This window comes from Bos indicus, chromosome 5, assembly GCF_029378745.1.
Source record: "Bos indicus isolate NIAB-ARS_2022 breed Sahiwal x Tharparkar chromosome 5, NIAB-ARS_B.indTharparkar_mat_pri_1.0, whole genome shotgun sequence".
Lineage (NCBI taxonomy): Eukaryota > Metazoa > Chordata > Mammalia > Artiodactyla > Bovidae > Bos > Bos indicus.
This window is the reverse complement of record NC_091764.1, coordinates 108,405,111-108,428,448: the sequence shown is the minus strand read 5'-3', so window position 1 is coordinate 108,428,448 and position 23,338 is coordinate 108,405,111. Positions and strand designations below refer to the sequence as shown.

The window sequence follows — 23,338 nt, the reverse complement described above, 5'->3', positions numbered from 1 at the left end:
TTTCAATATAACAAACAGGGAATAAGACTAGTATCTATTTAATGAAAGGTCTGAATGTGCAGGGAATGGGAAGATAAAATGTGGGATGATTAGAGAGGGAAATGAGAAAGGAGCCACATCTCTATGTTTTAACATACATCTTCAATGGGCCCTGAACAATGTACAGTCCTGGGAGAGACTGAGAGAGATACTATCAGAAAAGCATAGAAGAAGGAAAGAAATTATTACCTAAGGGAGGTCAGTAAAGCTTCCCCTCCAAAAAAAGGTAACAGTTACAAAGGGTCAGATTCCCACAAAAGAATAAGGGGAAAGAAAATTTTAGTCCATTTTCATTACATGAAATTCAAATACTAGTAGGTTTTAAAAGCAAATAAAAAAACCACAAAAGGCCACATCCTCAAGCCACAAGGTTTAAGGGTGGCATGATGGGAAAACAACACCATTCTCTGTGTTCAAGCTCAGTTCATCATGTTGATCTTGATCTACAGAAATACAGACTCATCTCACCAAAATGAGGTTTAAAATTACTGCTTCAGCCATTTAGACTGTTAATTTGAGGGGCTACCTTGAGCCTGAACTCTGAGCAAACAGGAAACACTCTTGCTTTAAAAAAAAAAGTCAAGGGACTTTTCTGGCGGTCCAGTGGTTAAGGTTTCACCTTCCAATGCTGGGGATGCAGGGTTGTTCCCTCTCCCTGCCAGGGCGCTAAGACCCCACATGCCTCACGGCCAAAAAAACAAAACAGAAGCAATAGTGTAACAAATTCAATAAAGACTAAAACAATAATAAAAATTTTTTAAAAATCAAGTAGCTCCAAATCTTATGAACAGATCATATATCAATCTTTTTAAATAAAGCCAGTTGTTTATAAGTCAGAATGTATTAACAGTTCCCTTAGAAACGTTATAAACACAAGTACTCTTGCTAGTCCATAAAATCTGATTTTAATCATGATGCAAAAGCCTAGAATTAATAGTTCTAGATGAGGTCTGGAAAAGACAGCAAAGGAAATAAAATTAACCATCACAAATAGAAAAACTAAGTTTCCTCCTAACAGTTAAACTACTTACAAGCCTGGCCCAAAAGGAGTGAGTGAGTGAGGGAGTGAGTGTGTGTGTAACTAACACACCACCAATCCCTGGTTCTCTTGTCTTTTTCAGAACAGTTACAGCAACAGGACACTATCTTGCCTTTTCCTCTCCATTGTACATCTCTACGTACACTAAAGTTCTAGGACCTAAAATGAGCAGTCTAGGATCCAAAATAACCTACTAACCTTCCATCTAAACATCCCCTCAAGCCATTATCATTTAATATTGGCCACAAAAATTAAAAGACTAGACTTGAGTCTAAAGTTCAACAAGAAGCCTTTTCTATAGTAATGTTGTACCCTGCATAACACTGTCAATCTCCAGGTTTGTTTTTATTATTTTCTTACCTAAATTGATCTAGGCAGACTACCCAGAACCACCAGGTGATGACTTTCTGGAAGTGTCAACCTGGCTAGGCTACAGCACCCCATTAATTTAATCCAAAGCTAATCTAGATGTTGCTATGAAAGTATTTTACAAATATAATTAAAGCCTACAATCCATTTAAGTAAAAGAGATTACCCCAGATAATCGAAGCATATCTGAATCCTCTGGAAGGCCCTAAAAGCAGGCTTCCCAAGGAAAGAGAAGAAATTCTGCCTGTAGACCACAGTATGGACCAGGCTATTCTGCGGGTGGTCTGCTCCTCCTGACAGCTTTCCTGTTCAGTTCTTAGACTCGCTTAGCCAGCTGCTGACAATCACACTAGACAATTCCTTGTGATAAATCAGATATATGTATGTATACATCTTGCTGGTGGTTTAGTCGCTCAGTCGTGTCTGACTCTTTGTGACCCAATGGACTATAGCCCACCAGGCCCCTTTGTCCATGGAATTCTCCAGGCAAGAATACTGGAGTGGGTTGCCGTTTCCTTCTCCAGGGGATCTTCCCCACCCAGGGACTGAATCTGGGTCTCTTGCACTGAAGGCGGATTCTTTACCAGCTGAGCCACCAGGGAGGCCCATATGTACCTTATATAAATAAATGTATGTATGTATCTCTTCTACTGGTTCTGCCTCTTTGGTTGAACTCCAACTGATACACAACATAGGACAGAATATAAATTTAGAAACGGTACTGCTTAGATTTAATTGGGAAAAATATTTTATATCTGCAGATGTATGGGCAGGCTTACTTAATCCTCAGTAGCTCAAGACACTGGTACAACACTAAATCATCTGCCAGAAGCTCCTGTTGTTTTGTAAGAGCAGTGAAAGGGGCTATTTATTTCCTCAAGACCACAAAGAATATGTCTGGGAATTCTTTATGAGTTAATCTAAACCTTTTAATGTTAGAGAATCTTATATAAGTACTAGGAAATTTTAAAAGAATAATAAGATTTTTCTTTAGGCCAATGATTGTAACAGCATGTGTTCATTTTTGCACTTAGCAGGTTGCTGAATGCCCTGTAAAAATGCATCTACTTCCCGAACGAATTGGCATTTGGCATCACAGCCGCACCAGCTAAGAGGCTACTCCTTAACAGGCACTCCAGCAAAATAACCACCACACAAACGATGGGCTTTGAACCAAGAATGAGACAATTAAAACCAGCAATATCGGAACCTTACCAGAGAGGACACATACTTAATCCACAAGTGGTGGACCTAAGAGGTACTGTTCAGCTGGACATACAACCGGCTGGTCTTTATTTCTCATCAAGCAGATTCCCCGGCAAGCCCCCAGAGGCAGCAGAGTGGCAGCAGCAACTCCTCAAGTCCAGAACTGTCACCTTACTCGACACTCACTTTCCCAGGAAGTCCCAAACCAAGCCCCCCGATGATGCAGGGATGGAAGCCTGGTGTGGAAGGCACAAAGGGTGGGAGACTGGCATCCTGAGGGACGCGGACGCAGAGCCCAATCCCCAGTGCAGCGGGACCAGGGTAAGACAGATCAAGAGAATGGTGAAGAGGCTCAAATGACAGATGACAGGGAGACGGACACCCACACACAGGACACAGCGGAAACGGCAACGCGAGAAGCGAAACTGTTAGTAAGACAGCGGGAGCCGAACACATGCACTAAATCTGGGAACAAAAGGCAGAAAGTAGTTTCAATCGTCTTTCATTCCTGTCTTGAACTGTGCTGCTCAGTAAACAAATTACAAAGCCAGGAGCAACAGAGTCTTTTAGGACTGTATCTTTTCTTGGTAGCTAAAAAATTATGTGTCAAATCTTAAAACAAGATTATGACACTGCATGACCCGAGGACAAAACTCTATAGTATATTACATTCTGTGGAAAGAGCAGATCATTAACAACTCTCTCCCAAAATGTGAAAAATGCAGTGACTAATAAAAGCTATTTGGTGTGCTCTGCATATAAGATAAAGATTTAATCCTATTTCTCACTCTCACTGAAATCACATTCTCTCCCAAATCAGTACTGGGTCCAAAAATGAATTAAAACATTTTTCAAGGACGCTATCTTGAATAGCCAGTGATAATTTCAATGTATAATTCTAACAAAAAAAAAATCAAGCAAGTTTATCAAGAAATTTCTTTTCTGAAATACTGAAATACATTTAGTGGATTTGGTGGAAAGTCATTATCCATATAAAGTACTGCATTTTAAAATCTATGAAGATGAAGTACTGCTGTTGATTTCAGGCTGATACAACGGCAAAGAGAGGCATGTACTAGCCCAAGTATGCAAGGGGCGTGCGTTTCCATTTTGGGGGGTAAAGATGCAGTGCAAATATGGAAGAAGACACACAGAAATGTATAAAATCTAATCTTGAGACTCTGATAATTTATTAATTCTGACTTAAAGAACGTTATCCACCCATTTTCTCCGGACTTACTATCAAAATAAGAAGAAACAAATGAGTACGTGATCAGCTCATGTTATTCATACTTTCAACTTTAGTGAAGAAGAACCGTGAGGGTTGGAATTTAGTTTCTTGAAAATCAAAATCCTACAGGTACAGAACAAAAGGAAAAAACGACTTCCAGGGGAAAATATCAAGTCTACCCATAAACCTAAAATTTAAAACTGAATAAACTACTTATGAAAGTAGTCTATTACCTCTTGACATCAAGAGCACAAAAATATTACAACAGGCTCAAGGGAGCCTCAGGATTAGTGAGTTCATGCTGTCCTGCTAGTCTCTCTTTTCAGAATACAGTGATTAGCATAGCTCTATTGGAAGAACTATTTCTATGCTCTTGTGAATTTATGTTAAATACATGGTGTAAAGGAAGAGCCAAGAGGCATATGCTTTATCTTTGGTACAAAATACCCTAACAAGAGAAAAAAAAAAGGCAAAGAAAACTCCCAGAGAGCGGTCTGGCTGGCTCTGTTCAAACAGAGGTCACTTTCAAGTAGTCAAAGGTAGAGCTCAGCAAACACATCCATGTCTCACGAACTGTCCTCAAAATGTCTCTCCTTCTAAGCTTGACCTGCTTTAACAGCTTGCTGCTCCACAACACAGAGTCTAAACATTCACGGCCTAAAAGACCACTGGCTAAGAAAAAGGCCTGAATGAACTAAAACATGCTAGCTGCTTGAACTTGAGGCTCACTTGCTCCTGAAATAGATAAAATAAAGGGAGACTTTCTCTGTCAATCAATGATACGGAAGTCCACAGCTTTCCCATCTACTCCACTCTGTGCAGCCTTTTAGAGACTCACACTGACTTAGAATAAAATGGAAACAATGAAGAAACCAGGCACTCAGGAAGGTAAATTTGGAGAGGCAGATATATTGGAAAAACATGACCCCAAACTACTTAGTTTTAAGACCATCCTTCACCCTTCCTAACACAGTGAGTCCCTGTTGAGCCTCCCTCTCCTTACCTTTCCAACTCAGCAATCTTCTTATCTTTGTCATTCTTCTCATTTTCCACCTCCTTTAAGATTTCCAAGAGGCGGTCAACTTCCGCCTGGGCCTTGCTGGATTCATCTTTGTACCTGGCAATCTCTCTCTCCAGCTGCTGTATTCGATCACTCATCTCGGGACTGGCTCTGGCTTCCAATGTTGCCTCATGTGCCTACGAAGAAAATATCCAAATTCTATGAGACATGCATAGAGTGGCAATGGACAAACCAAGTCCCCGGAAGCCACCTATACTCCAGTGTAAACAAGACATTATCAAATCCCTAATAGCTAGTCATTAATTTATAAGGTTTTCCTCTGCTTAAATATTACACAGACAAAACATTCATAATACACAGATAAATAATTATATTAGAATCTGAACAAATTATTTAAAATAGTACACCTCTGAAACCTAAAGAGTGTATTAAAAACCAGAGACATTGCTTTGCTGACAAAGGTCCGTACAGTCAAAGCTATGGTTTTCCCAGTAGTCATGTACGGATGGAACGATGTATGGTGAGAACTGCACCATAAAGAACGCTGAGTGCTGAAGAATTTCAACAATGAGCACAGCCTTTTGAATGAATATAAACACCAACCTTACACCAGTTATGGTTTTCAGCAAAAAGAAAACACGCCAATACTAGTTCCTGTACACCTACAAATTAACTACAAAGTAAATCAAACAAGGGAAAACATGAAAAGAAAAGCAGCAATGGTAGAAAAACAACTAATAAATCAAAGAAGGGGAAATCACCAACTCCTCTACCCAAAGATAACTTTAATTTTTCTTATGAACCTAAACACAAAGTGTAAGAGATCATCAGAAATAACCAGCTGTAGAGCTACCATGATAACAAGCAGATTAAAAGTGAAAAAACAGAAAATGTGGGATTGTCATACACGGGTGAGTTTGGATTATTAGTGAACAACAATTACTGCTCTTGATAGTTATTGTTCAGTTTAACAATCCTGAATACATCTAACAGTTTTACCGTCAATATTCTGGTATTAAATAGAAAATTATCTCCACTTGTTTAGTGAGGGGGGGAAGTCAATTATCAAGTCTGAATTAGTTAATCTCAAAAAAAAAAAAAGGATTTTTCTTCTTATTCAAAAGTAACTTTAAAATAATGGCTTTTCTTCTTTTCCTTAGCTTAAAAATATGACTTTATTTTTGGCATATCCTAAAAAATGACTCATTATGAGTTTCATGCTGAATACACCCAATATATGGAAAGAGTGAGTGAGTGAAAGTCGCTCAGTTGTGTCCAGCTCTTTGTGACCCCATGGACTGCAGCCTGACAGGCTCCTCTGTCCATGGGATTCTCCACGCAAGAATACTGGAGTGGTTGCCATTTCCTCCTCCAGGGGATCTTCCCAACCTAGGGACTGAACTCAGGTCTCCTACATTGCAGGGGGATTATGGAAAAAGAACACCACCCAAAGTGTCAACACCAGGCTTGACCCCCTTTTCATCAGTAATCATATGAAGTGGACTCTGTTAATCACAGTTGATAACCCAGAAATAATAAATATGCAAGTGCTTTGAAAACTACAAATGGCTATATAAATATTACAGAGGAATAAGTCAATGAAATGGATAGTAAGTATCCCTACCATATTCTAATATTCACCATATGGGTGATTATCACTGTAAAATTATCTCTTTCCAGGAAGCCTAAAGCTAACGGGAGAAAAATATCAACTGAGATTTTTACACTGTGGTCTTTTACATTTCTTTCTCTATATAGGAGCTGCATATTTGAATCTTACTCTGAATTATTAATTTTCTAAGAGTTTGAGGACTCTAAGGAGTAAAGATATTAATGCTGCAAGAATTAATCAAGGTATAAATAGTATTATTAGTCCATTAGTAAGTTATTCCATCCAAATACTATAAAGTTTTCTACGTTCTTATTTAAAAGCAGAGCAAGAAAATGGATCAATATTCTTTAACCTTTTTCAACTGTGATTCCATCTTCAGACACTCCTCTTTCTTCTGCTCCAAAGCAATTTCTAGAGTCTTAAGCCGTGAGTCCTTTTTCAGTCCTGAGGAAGCCAGGGACGAGGCGTGTTCTTTCAGATCCAAGAGTGAAGCCTAAAAGAAGCAACGCATATCTAGAATAAACACTATTAACCAAATGGAGACTGAACTTCTTAAATTTATTTTCCTGGTGGTTTCTAGTTTCTTTCCATTACCATATACTGACATATTTCCAAGAACACGAAATATAAAATAGCAGCATTACCTCTGGCTTTCAAGTCCTAACTGAAACAAAATGAATCCCCAAGAAAGGCCAACTGAATAGTGACTTAAGGAGTTCTAGCAATACCTATCCATTCTCACAAAATAAATGGAAGAAGGTCAAGCTCTGTGGATATAAGCAGTCAGCCTTAGTGGCTACACTGATTTTTCTCTTTTAAAAGAAATATTCTATTAGAAACTTCAATTTCTATACATTTTCCTAAAGGTATTAGAAAGAAAACCCTGAGAATGTCCCTAAAGCTCATGATTATCTGATCATGAGGCATTAGGCACTTTTGCTGTTCAGGTGGCATACACGAGGTTCTCCAGAAGTGAGATGGAAATGTATGAAGGCACCTATCTGGTCAAGAGTTGGGTAAGGTTTTCCTGCTGGTGTTGAGGTGATCCCTAAGAGTGGCTGTAAACAGACTCCTCCTAGTGCATATTCCCTCCATCTGTCACCTTTCTTACCACTGGCACAATAATTCTCCAAATGTACCTGGAGAAGTTCTATTATTTTGGAATCTACAAAGTGTCATTAACAAGTAAGAAACCAACTCCTAATGGCTGGAAGAGGCAGGAGGTAAGGCTTAGGAAATGAATCTTTCCATCTAAGCTTCCTGAAACAGCCTTGGCTCTAAGAAGAGTCTGTAAACCTTCCATCAGACCCTTTTCTGCACGCGTTATGTCCACACCGACAACATACACACAGGGCACTGACTAAGCATCCGCGGGGGGTGATCCCGACCTCTTTCTCTGAGAGGTCGCCCTGCAGCACGCTGACTTTCTCTTTCAGGTCTTTAAGGTCTTTCTTGTAGTTGTCAATTTCCTCCTGCTTTTCCCGCTCATCTCGGTCGCGCTGCTCCTTCAAGCGTTCAATCGTCCGCTCCTGTTAAGAGAAGATATCAGTGCATAGAAAATTCCTTTCTAGTTCTACCTCATGACTACAATTCAGTTCTGAGCTCATGCAGTTTCACACTTCCATCCTCCACTTAAAAAAGACAGTGATAGGTCATTAATAATTTACTTTTTAAAGAATTCATCCTTCCTGCCTATCTTGCTATAACATACATCTGGCTTTGTTCTTTTGATTCCCTTAGGTTTCTTTCCCAATAATCTTAATTAGTATTAGACACCACTAAAGTAGTCTTTCAAATAATCTTGTTTATTCAATTCCCAAGTAACAAAAAACTTACATGTATATATACCCTAAGTACCAAATATTTCTTCTCTATATATAACTCATATGTTTCTACAAAGCAATGGAAACAATTTCTACACCAAAGAGGAGGAGGTTGGAGAGATTATGATTTGTTGAGCTTAAAGCATCAAGAAAGATACAGAAAAAAGAAACCATTAAAACTTCTGTCAACAGATACTCAGGAAGTTTGAAAGCTGAAGCAATTTAAGTATATTTCTGGGTATTATTTCTGAATAGATTTGGGGATCAAGCCATGATCCCTGTGAAGGCAGCTTGAAGCATTCTGCATCCAAGAGGCTTAAGGAACAGTAACTGTATTCCTTAAATTAAAAAAAAAAAAAAATTCCAATTAAAATGCCCCACCAAGAGTCTTTAAACCTTTTCCAAGACATTAACACTTGTTACACCGGGCTACTTCTTTATTTACTCAATCATACCTGAAAAAACTAGGTTTGCTCACAAAGCAAAACGAAATGGCAAGGCCACAACTTGAAAAACAGCAAGTACATTGTATTAAAAACCAAAGCCCGTGAGGACAAGAGGTCCCAGTGTGGCCCAGTGAGAGGACCAATGATGCCCCTCAATGGTCAGTGTCTGACATGCCCACTTGACAATTCAGGCTGATCATACAAACCCAAGGGGCGCTTCTGAGAGAGCAGCACTGACACACTACACTACCAGGGGTGATGCAGACAGCTCGCGGGAAGCTGCTATGCAGCACGGGGAGCTCAGCTCGCGCGCTGTGCTGACCCAGGGGGCGGGTGGGGAGTGGGGATGGTGGGCGCGTGAGGAGGCTCAAGGGGGAGGAAGTATACGTATACATTTAGCTCATTCACTTTGTTGCACAGCAGAAACTAATACAACACTGTAAAGCAATTATACTCCAATCGTATAATTAAAATATTATTCAAATAAAAAAAAGTTTGTCTTCAGAAGACAGTCAACAGGTACACATGGCTGATTCTCTAGAAACTTTAGCCCCTGCCCTCCAGTATGGACTCCACCCTGCCCAGTAACAGATGCTTAAACCACCAACAATAAAATGGATCTTCTTTCCCTCACACTATCAGCAGTAGGGGCAGCTCTTCTCCCTTCTGCCAAAGCGACTTCCTCTGTCTTCTCCACCCGTCTCATCACCGAGTGACTTCTGGATTCACGAGGAGACGGACAAAGTGTGTGTGTGTGAGGAATCTGGGCTGGTCACCCACCTTCTCGGCAAGGGCCTCCTCCAGAGTGGTCAAAGCGGTGTCGGTGTTGGTGGTGTCCGCCTGCAAGGACTTGACTCGCTCCTTCAAGCTGCTCATCTGCTTTTCCTTATCTCTAAGCTGCTCTTGGAGGTTTTCAATCTGAGTTGTGAATAAAAATCATTTTAAGTTGGAAACAGACAGGTCAGGGTTGTTTGTGAGTGTGTGTTCTGTAGAAATAATTTAATCCTAAGGGTTTTAGAATTTCATGCAAACCTTTAAGCTGAGAATTTATAGCTGAGAAAGAGAAATCACACACATTGGCAGGGGGGCGGGGAGTTATTGGGCACACATGTAGAGTCATGACTCTCAAGAAGTAACTAGGGAGAAAAGACCGCACATACAGGGATGGGGAGAAGGAGAAGACCTAAAGAGCCATGAGCAGTAACTGGATTACTCCCCAGCAATGGTGTGGATGCCCAGAGGGACTCCTCTAAAAAGTGCTGGAGGAGGACAGGGAATGGGCCAGCGGGACAGTAGAAAAACAAACCAGCGTGTAAAGGAGCAACTGTTCTTAAGTGATAGTGTTCCAGTTAGATTTTTTATACCACCTTTTATCTAAACAGCAAGGATTTTCAATGAAATTTATTATTGTAGTTACTCATTCTTTCATACACACTTACACGCTTCATTTAATCGAAACAAGTAGTGCTGGATTCTCTACTATGCCAGGTGTGGGTGACACAAAGAGAAGTGAACAGACCCATTTCCATTAGAAGGTGGGAAGAGGACTCTCTGAAGCTGAACCCAGGACATGGACATGGGTAGACAGACGGGAGCGACGAGGGACTTTTAAGCAAAGAAATGGTCTGGTCAAGTTCTCTGTTTCAGACTGATTAGTTCTGATGGCTGTGGAGAAGATATCTAAGGCGACTTATGTAGAGACATGACAACAATTAGAGGAGACCGTGTCAATGCAGGTAACAGAGCTTGGAAACTAAATGAGCTAAGAGAGATGGAAAAGACGGGATGAGCTTGTGAACGTGTGGAAACAGCATGTTATCAGTAAGGAGACAAGTGTAGGTACAGTGAAAAAACAGTAAGAAAAGATAAGGAGGAACTCAGATGTTCTTGATAAGCTAAAGGAAAATAATAAATAAGGCCACTCCTAAAACTCATAAACGTCATTCTTTTGTTCAGCATATATTTGCGCTCTTGCTACAGGACAGGCACTTTTCCAGGTGTTGAGAATTAATTAAAACAGACAACCCCGTCCTCAAAGAGCTTATATCCTACCTACATGGTAGACAGTCGATGAATAAATAAAATGAATACAGTACTCAGGACAGCGGGTAAGCCCTATAGAGAAAAATGAAGCAGGAGAATACAATAGTCCTGTGTTCTTGAACTACCTGGTTTATCTCACACAGCTTTCAAAAAGCAACATGTCTTACCCCCATGAACAAGATGACCACAGTCTACACTCCTCCATACATGAACATATTACATTTGCACACATACACACTGCATTCTTTTGTCTATCTACACTTTTATCACATTTATCTCCATTAGTCCATCTATCTGTACATTATAACGCTAATCTCCAATCATCATCATTCATTTTATATACATCTCCACAAGTAGACTGAATCCACCTTCTCTACATTGTAATGCTAATCTCCAACCACAGTCATTCATTTCATGCACATCTCCACAAGTAGACTGAATCCGACTTCTCCACCCCAGTTTTGTACCTTCGTATCTGGCACACGTCATGTCCATGATAAATCTGGCTCATTAATCAGTAAATAATGTATAATCTTTGACTTTTATAAACTGTATTTAGGCATACACATAAACTTTTGCCAAGAAAGGAACTACAAAAGAACCCTAGATCCAACCTTAAAATAATTTCCTACATCAACTTAATACTGTATTATAAGCTCTTTAAGGGTCTGCTTCATTCCAAAGGGGGAAGAAAAGCAAAGGCCCCTTTCTAGAGTCAATGAAAATTTCATAGCAGAAGAAATAAGCTAAGCAAAAAAGATTTGGTGAATTAGGTGAACTTATCAATAGGAGACCATGAATACTGTAAAGCTTGGATTTTTACTCTTTAACAAGGAAATAATCCTACAGGTCAACCATTGAAACTGGTTCCAACCTTTTCAATGCCAATAAAGTCTAAAGCTTACTGTCTGAGAACAGAATATCACGTATGAAGAAGTATTAGTTCCCTTTAGTTTAATCAGACCCTCCTACTGGAATCTCATACGGATCAATATTTAGGTAAACCCACAACCTCTAAAGAGTTTTGCCACTTAAAAATCTAGCACACCATAAACACACAGAATGCAATGCCCTAGTGTTTACATGTTTAACCAGCTGTGCACCTAATTCTAGTTGCTAACATATAAATCCTACTCAAATAAAAAGATACAATCAGGTCGATTAGATTTTCTCACCAAGAAAGCTAACATATAAACCCTAATCAAATAAAAAGATACGATCATGGTGTCGATTAGACTTTCTTACCAAGAAAGAGCAGTACAACAGCTTTTCTTACAAAATGAAATTTCCCAAAACCAACCAAGTTTTATGTATCACAAAACAAGAGGTCTCTTTTATGAGCCTGTCTAATATACAAACAGCCCTTACATGCGTAATAAGGATAAGTACCCTTCGTTCTCCTCCGTTATCAACATCTAAGAAATTAAAACATTAACTGTTAACAACTTTACTTGTATAATTTATATGTAGTCCAACTATTAAAGGAATCCATTTATTCTCTGCTGGTAAAAACAAAAAAACAAACAAAAAAAAAAACCTTTCCTGATATACTCGGGTATAGAAGCTGCTAAACTAGGTAAAATCCCCTTTAACAAGTTCCCCCTAAGCTGCTTTCTTATTCAATCACTCAGCTGTCTAAACAGATTGTTGAGTTGGAGGGAAGGAAAAGGATGGCTATTCTTGGACTCCTATTTACTTCTAAAGAGCAGAAATAAACATTCCATAGTGACAGGAACCGACAAAATGAAAAAAGGGCAGTGGTCACTAAAACTGCCTTCTTTGGGCAAGTTGCCATCAGTGAGGAAGACTTGAAACAGACTTGAAACAGATGCAGATATGTGCAAACTAGCTGCACAGGCATTAAACAAACTCCCTCCTGTGCGGGAGGAGGGTGTATACAAAACATTTTTAGTTATCCAGCATCGGGATGGACAATAGTTAATCCTACTAAGAACTCCTCTTATATATCATTGCTTTGTTTGTTGTTATTTAGTTGCTAAGTCCTGTCTGACTCTTTGTGACCCCATGGACTGTACATAGCCTGCCAGGCTCCCCAGTTCAGGGAACTCTGTAGGCAAGAATACTGGAGTGGGTAGCCATGCCCTTCTCTGGGGGATCTTCTCGACCCAGGGATCGAACCCAGGTCTCAAGCACTGCAGGCAGATTCTTTACTGTCTTAGCACCAGGGAAGCTGTGGACCTGATGATTAATGGAGAGGTCCAATTAGGTAATACAAACAGCCTAATAGCATAGGAAAGAACAATGAAGAATTCAAGACGGAAATATTTTTAAAATAATTATTTAGAGAAAAAAGACATTTTCCTTAAAATGATCCCTCTAATTAGAGTATATCCCTGGTAACTGGGCTGGAAAGAAAAGAGAAATAATATACCTATTACACTACATAGAGCCTTTCTTTTCCTTATACAATTTTTATTTTACAAAGAGAGAGGAAAATTGATGGAGGAAGAAGACTGATGTCGAATGCAGGCCGCACATAAATCCATCGATCTGCACAGCAGCTCCATATTGGCACAGATTTCTTAACATCTTTTGTTTTGGTTTTTATCAGCATTTCCAGTTGTCAGAAACTATCATGTTTCAACATGGGTGATTTATTCCTACTCGAGTGGAACTGATTACTCTGCCAGGCCCTAATCACTGAGCGAAGGTAGAGGAGACTTTCTATAGGTTGTAGTACTAAGGACAAGAAATCCCCCAATACTTCTCGCAGCCACCTACCTACTCTGAGCATCATTTGAAGGAAAAGAATTTTTCAATGATGCCTCCACACTTATTCTAAGCAGTCATCAGTGTCAAATTTATTGTGTGAAGTAGGTTCAGGAATCTTAGGCTCTTCCTTTCTTTTTTTAATCATGTATCTACTTGGTGCTCTTCTCAGACATTAATTATCAGCATATCCTGGGTTTATTCTAATTATCCTTCTGTACCTGTATTTACTAGGTTTCCATGGTAGCTCAGTGGTAAAGAATCCCCCTGCCAATGCAGGAGACGCAGTTTCAATCCCTGGGTTGGGAAGATCTCCTGCAGTAGGAAATGGTAACCTACTCCAATATTCCTGCCTGGAGAATTCCATGGACAGAGGAGCCTGGTGGGCTACAGTTCATGGAGTTGTGAAGAGTCAGACACAACTGAGCAACTGAGCACATGAACACAGGAACCCTTGTATCCCAACTTGTTTGTTTCACAAATTCTGGGTATTTTGAAGCAAGAGTTCAATGATGACCTTAAGGTATGTCTCACATTCCAGTCCACACAAATGAGCCATGGGCATTTTTACATGAAGAGCACCAACTGCTTTCATAAGAAAAGTTAAAAACCATTAATCGGTGGCATTCTATTCAAATACCCACAATACTGCCTACAGTGAATAGTCACTTCACTTAGAACCGCCTGCTTAGCTGCTGTGTCAGAGTCTGGTCTGGCTGGGATGCTGGGAGGACAGAACGACAGGAATCACAGGTCCTCACTATACGCAACCGAAACCCAAGAACCTCATCAAATTTAGGGAATTTTTCTTGGTCAACTTGAATGATTTTTCTAAGCTGAAAAACTCCTGTAGGAAAAGAAAAAGCGTTAGGAGATAAAAGTAAGGAGGTCTAGCAATCACAGGAAGATGAAACAGATAAAGAACAAAATACTTGTCTGATGCTAGAAGCTATTTTCTGGTGAGGGTACAGATCGGTGTGGCAGAGAGAAGGAAGGGCACAGACAGTGATTTCATCAAAGTCTGATTTCATATTAACTTCTTCAGGCGGTTAATTATTTCAGCTTCTCAACTAGAGTTGACAGGCACCTAGGCATCTATCCAAATAGGGATTCCCACAGGTGAGAAGGCAATGCGAGTTAATTCATGTCAAATGAGAAGCAGTTTTAAGCAGAATATTAACTGTGCTTTGAAACTTTGATCAAGCGTTGTTGTTGTTGTTTTCAAATCCTTTATCCCTTTCCAGATACCTATCTATGTCTTTATACGCTGACTAGTTCCTCCTACGAGGTCTCCTGAGAGACTACTAAGAATAACCTTTGTCCCGAAAGGGACCTGACCCTTTCATATTGACTTGTCAATTACCATTTTTCAAGTTTAAAATGTATATTCGGTCAAAACAGAATTCAGGACACTGCAAACTAGAGCCTGCAAGAATCTGAGGATATTAATATGGCACACGATCAACCAAAAAAGGACACATTCCATAAATCCTCAAATTATTTACTAAGCTGCTCAAAAGTCCAAAGAAATGATGTTTTAATAAGGGTCAAGATTACTTCTATGTTGTACAAAGCATTACAGCATAAGCCTCTGAATGGTTCTTATTTACATTATGCCTTAGCCACTGAAAATACAGAATTTATCCAAAGGCCACGTTCTCTCAGGTCTGTCCTTAGTGCCTCCACAATAACGCCGGTACAACAGGGCTCCACATTTCCCCAGGTGAAAAATACAAAGCTCTTTAAAAACATATCCACACTTATCCCAGGAATGCAAGACTGATTCAACATACAAAAATCAATCAACAGAACAGTCAGACATGACTGAGCACACACATAGATGCTGCTGACAAAAACGAAGTTAAATCAGACTTTGCAAGTTCAACCATCTACCCTCCTCAAAGTTTTACTTGAAAAGGTGAGGGGGGGAAAAAGTTACATAAGCAAAGTAAATCCACATGGAGCACACTCCCCAGGAGAAATACCACCGTCAATCAGACTTCATTGACTATGTATTGTTTTTTCAATAAAATACTGTAAGAATTTAGCTATATATATTTTCCACTGAGGAAAAAAAATTAACATTTTAAAAAAATAAGTAAAAGAAAGAAAAGGGAAATCCTAATGCCTAAGTATATTAAGCTTTCAACTTAAATGCAATTAGGGCCTGACCTTGTCCTCTTCTAACCTAGCTAATAGCTTGTGACTTTAAAACAATATTTAGAAAACACTGCAAGTAATTCTTATTAAAAATCATTCTTGCTGTTTAGTCACTGAGTCGTGTCCAACTCTTTTGTGACCCCATGGACTGTAGCCCCTGCAGGCTCCTGTGTCCATGGAATTTCCCAGCCAAGAATACAGGAGTGGGTTGCCATTTCCTTCTCCAGGGGATCTTTCCAACCCAGGGATGGGACCCACATCTCCTGCATTGGCAGGTGGATTCTTCACCACTGAGCCACCAGGCAAGCCCTTGTTAAAGACAAGGCAGCACAATTTTTAAAATATTAATTTTCCCAGAATAAATTAGTAAATGTTGTTTTCAATGATAAAACATATCTTTCCATTTTATGATATGGAAAAACTGAAGAAACTAACATAGTCTTAAGACTCCACAGAAAACAAAGTATATAAAGAACGTGTTCTTCCTGACTTCCTACCGAAAACAAAGTAACAGGAGACTTAAAGAACCAATCTAGAACCAAGAAAGGGGAAACCTTCTAATTCTATGCATCAGTAGCTTTCTGCTACTGTTAGATCTGAACACTAAATACTGACACTCAGGACACTGGAGATGCAGGCCAGGCAAAAGAAACAGACGTTACAGAGCAGAGACAGCAGAGATGATAATACCTGCATCAGCAAATTAAACTCCAAGCTCCATTACCATTTATAAATCCATCAAGCAAGGGGCGGTACAATTTTAACACACATTCTGAATGCAGCTCAGATTCAAATGCTCAGTTACATTTTCCAGGTCAGTGGTTTATTATAAAAATAAGAGATCTACTGTAACACAAAACTACTTTAAACCATCGGGGAGAGCCCTGAAAAGGAGGGGCCGATGCTAATCCCGTTGTACAGCACGCCTGGCCATCTGCTATTGTCTCATCTCACTCTCGGAGCACAAGGCTATCACCATGCATACAAATACATTCATTGCCTAGAAAGCTAGAGATGGTGGGCGGGCAGGGATGGCCCAGTTTACTTCAGTCACTCAGTCGTGTCCAACTCTTTGTGACTCCAGGGACTGCAGCATGTCAGGCTTCCCTGTCAATCACCAATTCCCAGAGCTTGCTCAAACTCATGTCCATTGAGTTAGTGATGCCATCCAACCATCTCATCCTCTGTTGTCCCCTTCTCCTCCTGCCTTCATCTTTCCCAGCATCAGGGTCTTTTCAAATGAGTCGGTTCTTTGCATCAGGTGGTCAAAGTATTGGAGTTTCAGCTTCAGCATCAGTCCTTCCAATGAATATTCAGGACTGATTTCCTTTAGGATGGACTGGCTGGATCTCCTTGCAGTCCAAGGGACTTTCAAGAGTCTTCTCCAACACCACAGTTCAAAAGCATCAATTCTTCGGCACTCAGTTTTCTTTATAGTCCAACTCTCACATTCATACATGACTACTGGAAAAACCATAGCTTTGACTAGTTGGACCTTTGTTGGCAAAGTAATGTCTCTGCTTTTTAATATGCTCTCTAGGTTGGTCACAGCTTTTCTTCCAAGGAGCAAGCATCTTTTAATTTCATGGCTGCAGTCACCATTTGCAGTGATTCATTCTGGAGCCTGAGAATTTAAAATCTCTCACTGTTTCCATTGTTTCCCCATCTATTTGCCATGAAGAGATGGGATCGGATGCCATGATCTTAGTTTTCTGAATGTTGAGTTTTAAGCCAACTTTTTCACTCTCTTCTTTCACTTTCATCAAGAGGCTCTTTAGTTCTTTGCTTTCTGCCGTAAGGGTGGTATCATCTGCCTATCTGATGTTATTGATATTTCTCTCAGCAATCTTGATTCCAGCTTGTGCTTCATCCAGCCTGGCATTTCACATGATGTACTCTGCATAGAAGTTAAATAAGCAGAGTGACAATATACAGCCTTGACATACTCCTTTCCAAATTTGGAACCAGTCCATTGTTCCACGGCCAATTCTAACTTGCTTCCTGACCTGCATACAGATTTCTCGGAGGCAGGTAAGGTAGACTGGTATTCCCATCTCTTACAGAATTTTCCAGTTTGTTGTGATCCACACAGTCAAAGGCTTTGGCATAGTAAAGAAAGCAGAAGCAGATGCCTTTTCTGGAACTCTTGCTTTTTCGATGATCCAGTGGATATTGGCAATTTGATGTCTGGTTCCTCTGCCTTTTCTAAATCCAGCTTGAACATCTGGAAGTTCTTGGTCCACGTACTGTTGAAGCCTGGCTTGGAGAATTTTGAGCATTACTTTGCTGTCGTTGAGATGAGTGCAACTGTGTGGTAGTTTGAACATTCTTTGGCATTGCCTTTCTTTGGGACTGGAATGAAAACTGACCTTTTCCAGTCCTGCGGCCACTGTTGAGTTTTCCAAATTTGCTGGCATATTGAGTGCGGTGCTTTAACAGCATCATCTTTTAGGATCTGAAATAGCTCAACTGGAATTCCATCACCTCCACTAGCTTTGTTTGTAGTGATGCTTCCTAAGGCCCACTTGACTTCGAATTCCAGGATGTCTGGCTTTAGGTGAGTGATCACACCACTGTGAATATCTGGGTCATGAAGATCTTTTTTGTATAGTTCTTCTGTGTATTCCTGGAGAATATACTGGAGAAGGGAATGGCAAACCACTTCAGTACTCCTGCCTTGAGAACCCAATGAACAGGGATGGTCCAGACAGAGCCCAAACTGGTCCAGAATGTGGGATAATCCAACCATTACCACAGCTGCTACTATTCTCAAAAAACAAAGTTTAACGCATATTTAATAGGCCAAAGTAATACATTATTTCCTGATATTCTCCTTAAATATTAAAATAGTTAAATATTACTTAAATAAATGGTTGTAAGTAATATCTGTGAAAAGATGATCAGAGAATGCAGATGCCAAGAAGATGAAAGGAGAGTTACCATCTCCCTCTTCCTTATGGAGTAAGTGTCTAAATCAAGAAGCCAAGCAGGTTAAGTGTTGTGTAGAATTAAGACATGTCTTCAGGAATATCTCAAGTTCCATGGGTTGGCTTAAAAGCTCAATTTGTTTTTTCCTTAAGATGCTATGGAAAAACCAAAATAAACTTTTTGGCCAATCCAATACCTAAAAGGTTATGCTTAATATCCCACTGCAGATCAATTTCTAAAGTTTCTAATGGAAAATCTTCAGGACCAGGGGAAAGAAAAGTTGAATTCTACTTACTAGTTTCCTAAATAAAGTAACAGGATAACAAAGATGAATGCATTCACTGAAAAGCTTCTCATGATATAAGAAGTGGGAATAACTTTCCCAGAGACTCTTAACAGAGTTCATAAGGAGGCGGGTAGAAAAAAGAATTCAGAGCTAGAGATCTGCCATGAATTTTTAAGAATCCGTATTATAAACGTATGAAGAATGGAGGTTCCATTCTGGGACACAACCCTCTTGGCAAGGACACGACCCACCTTTTTCACTCACAGCGCTCCCTCAGCCTGGGACACCTCACCCCTCCCCCATCTGCCAAGCAAACTTCATGCATCTTCAAGACTCGGCCGCTGTGACTTTTCTCAGACTCCTCTCGCGCAAGGTTGAATCTGAAATGCTCTGCTTTGTGCCCACGTGTGCCATTCGTGTAGCAGCCTCTTTAGCTCTGAGAGTCTGAGAGCAGGAGCCACGTCTTGTCTGTGTGTTCACTAGCACAGCACCAGGCACACAGCAGAAGGTGCTACGTTGTCAGCATGAGGGAAGACGGCGGAGGATGCCTGGGACGACCAGAAGCCCAACAGAACACAGTGACTGTGTGACTACAGATGTCCTCAGGAAGCAGAGGAGCCAAGGAGACTCCCGTGTCCACAAATACTCCCTGCCCTAAAACGAATGGTCCTGTTCCACCGTGCGACTATGCCACAACTCACCCACTCAGTTCTGTCAGTGACCATCTGCACAGTGTTTCCTCAGTTTTATATCTTTCCTCAATCCAAACAAGGTTACTATGAGCATTCCTATATATACCTTGGAGTTCATCTAAAGTATATGTACAAGGCACTTTACATTTAATAAGTGCTTTCCAAAATACCTGTATCTAATTTAAAAGCCCAACAGCACTGCATGAAAAAGAAATCCAGCTGCCATATTTACCAATACCTGATACTGTCAGACTTCTTAATTTTTGCCAATATAGCTTAAAATGGAAAGTATAAAATGATTTCTTAATCTTTTACTTTACATTCCCCTGATGACAGTGGGGATAATGGGTAAATCGCTGTTCATATTTACTTGCCACGTGTATTTCCTCTTACATCTATTTGCTTAATACACACTTAAGTTGCACAAAAACACATTATCCTGGCCTAAGGTATGGGTGCATGCATAAACACCAAAGCAAGTATTTATTTCTGGGAGATAACAGAGGGGAATACTATCAAGAAAAGGTATGCCAAAGAACTTGGACTGTATTTGAAATTTTACTTCCCAAGTCGAATAACTACAATTACTTATTATGTTATTCTCTATGTTTTTTGTATCTCTCAAATAACTAAATTATGAAACATAAAAAGATAATATAAATGCATGGTCAACAAGCATGCACTTATGACCACTCTGGGAAAGGCATTCAAAGGATTTCTTGGGGAACCAAGAATTAAATGAAATGTAAACCTTGGAAACAAGGCAGGCTATGGTGCAACAGCTAGAGGTAAACGTTAAATTCACTGAAACGCAGAAATGAAGGCTACACAATGTGAATTACCATGACAGAAAAGACAGTTCTTTCCCCTCAACAAGAAGCACAATGTAAATATGAAAAGTACCGTAGACACAGCTAAAGACAACAAAGTTTACCAGCAAAAATCAGGAAGGGTGATTATAAATACACTAAGTATTTTTCACAGAAAGTAGTCAACAGACATTGCTTCACTTTAAAATGTGTTAAATTCAGACATAAAAATTAAATACATTGCTAAAAGTAATACGGAGATTAGGAAAACTAGACACAAGTTATATTTTCCCTACTCCATGAAACTGCTGTAATCAAGGTTACAAAGGACCTTTGCAGTATTAAACCCAATGGCAAATTCTTAGTTTTCATCTTATTTAACTCATCAGCAGTACTTGACAAGGCTAATCATCACCCCCTTGAAACTTCCTTAACTTGATTTCTAAGACATCACGTTCCAGTGAAAAGTCATAAACCTATTCTTTGAAGAGAGAGATTTGACAAAATGATGCTCAAGTTCATGTGGAGAAAGAAACAAGTGAGAAAAGTCAGAAATTGCTACAAAAAAAGGAAAAGAATAAAGCAGAACAACCTTACTGAACACTAAATGCATGATTAAAGTGCAATAATTAATAAAACTTGCTACTGGGACAGATAGAGAGGCAGATACATGGAACAGGCCAGAAATAGGCCCAGATTTACAGGACAATTTATCTGTGGCATCTCACGTCAGAAGAAAAAAGGTAGATTATTTAACAAACATTATAATGACAGCCGTCTGGCTACATATAAGAACAAAAGCTGAATCATTACAGCCAAAACATAAATTTCACAAAATAATGTTTAGATGTAAAGAAAAAAGAAACTTTAAACAAACCAGAAGAAAGCGTGTGTGAGTTACTTAATAATCTTGGCGGGCATAAGGGCTCTTTGAGCATGACCAAAAATTCAGAGGACTCAGAGGAAAGGACTACTAAGTCTGAAGTATAAATTCTAAGACAAACACCACCAAGGAAACAAAGAAGAAAAGGACAAACAAAACATATTTTGCAAAGCATGAAGAAAAGAGGCCAGTTCAACATGGGAAAGAAATTAATCCATGTGATAGAAAATGTAAAAATGAAAGGAACATGTAGGTTCCCAAAGAAAACTATGAAATGCACTCAGATTTAAACAAATATTAATCAGGAAGGTAGACATTTTTAATTATCTACGAGGTCAGTGGAAATTTTTAGAGGTTTGGCAACAATCGTCTGATGAAGCTGTGAAGAAAGCCATCTGAATATAAAAAAGCCACAGGCTTTGTAAAAAACTGGGCATCTGTTGTTTTTTTTTTGGATTCATACAATATCATTCTTGAATGAGGTGATTTATGTCGCTGTTATGCTGTTATGATAAATATGTAAATAAGGAGGGAAAACCCTATAAATATCTACTGACACAGCTGTAGGACATTAGTTAATCATGGTGTAAGACACTGAAGGCCATGCAGACATTAAAAACAATGAGATAAAGCTACATATAAAATGACATTAACATGTTTACTTTTAAACAAATAAATAAGTATGATCCCAGCTGTCTTTTTTAAAAAAAGGTGTGTGACACAAACAGGCCCACATATATACCCAGATATTTAATAAAAGAGTATACAATAATTACCAGCAAGTTACATCTAAAGAGCTTCACTGACAGGGCCAAAGAATGAGAAAAAATAATTTCATTTCTGATGTTTTTGTACTTCTTGAATTTTTTTTACCTTGAACATATATTACTTTCATAATTTAAAACTAGAAAAAACGTAGAAGAAATTAGCATCCACTAACAACGTATCATAGGCAACTATTTAGAGTGATCTAACTTTTATGTTTACTCGAAAGCAGATGAAAACCAAACTAATGTAACAGAGGACAAATACTAAACACAGTCCTCTGTGCACAAAGGAAAAGCTGAACTTGAGGTTTAATAAGGTGAGTTATCTTCCCTGGCTATCGTTAGAGGTTAAAAATGAGCTGGGACAACGTCAAATACTTCTCATCCATCCCCTCAATGGAGAGGAGCAATCAACAGCAGTGCCTACTCCAACTGTCACCTCAAGGGCAGCCTTAATGAAGCTACATGTGGGAGGGGCAGATGGTCAACAGTACTTTCCTGACTGATTATAGAGTGTTAGCCTCTTCCCAGTAGTGATTAAGGTAAAAAAGGAAAGAAAGTCTTCTTTTCCTTGAGATATGCATATTACATGTCAGTACAGTAGCACGGGTCTCTATTCAAAACTGTAGTCCTCTTAACCCCGAGGATGGAGCAGCAAGCACCCGGCCCACGCACTACACTAACATGTCAGCACAGTTGCCGTATGAGACAGAAGACCAGGAGAGGCGGAGCGATGCCAGAATAATCGCTCGGGCAATTTACAAGGCACTGTGCACAAACAGTAACATGGGGAATGTGCCTGAAGATACCAGACAGTGTTTACTTGGAAACTTTAAGAACCGAATGTGCAGAGCAGTTTTAACAACCTACCTCCTTCAACAACAGTTTTCAACTCCTTCCTGCAGAAGTATCAACAGAGGAATGAGAGGCAGACTTTGACAGCATGTGGGTACAAGGCAGAGGGCCCTGGGTTCAGAACACGTGCACCTCACCTTCTTCTGAAGAACGTTGACCTTCCGCTCCTTCACGTCCAGCATGTCCTTGAGGTCGTGGATCTCCCCGGCCTGCGTCCCCTTCTCTTCAGCCATGTCCTGGATTTGCTTTGTCTTCTTATTCAGCATGGTTTCCTTCTCTTCCAAACGCAACCGCAGAGCGTCCACCTACGAGTGTTGAGATTTTTACAAGTGATTAACTGAAAAGAAGGACTTCCCAGGTGGCTCAGCGGTGAAGAACCTGCCTGCCAATGCAGGAGAC

The 23,338-nt window shown here is 39.7% G+C and overlaps 1 protein-coding gene across 9 annotated transcripts in view; it reads right to left on the bottom strand.

The window, feature by feature from the left end:
* Positions 1-23,338, bottom strand: part of ERC1 (ELKS/RAB6-interacting/CAST family member 1) — a 267,450-nt gene that overhangs the window by 155,559 nt on the left and 88,553 nt on the right. For all 9 annotated transcript variants that reach the window (XM_019961732.2, XM_070788689.1, XM_070788687.1 and 6 more), the window contains 5 exons: positions 23,077-23,244; positions 9,567-9,704; positions 7,906-8,046; positions 6,870-7,010; positions 4,888-5,081 (listed from right to left, as the gene is read on the bottom strand). In XM_019961732.2, coding sequence (XP_019817291.2) covers positions 4,888-5,081; positions 6,870-7,010; positions 7,906-8,046; positions 9,567-9,704; positions 23,077-23,244 — 782 coding nt within the window. The remainder of the gene's footprint in view (positions 1-4,887; positions 5,082-6,869; positions 7,011-7,905; positions 8,047-9,566; positions 9,705-23,076; positions 23,245-23,338) is intronic.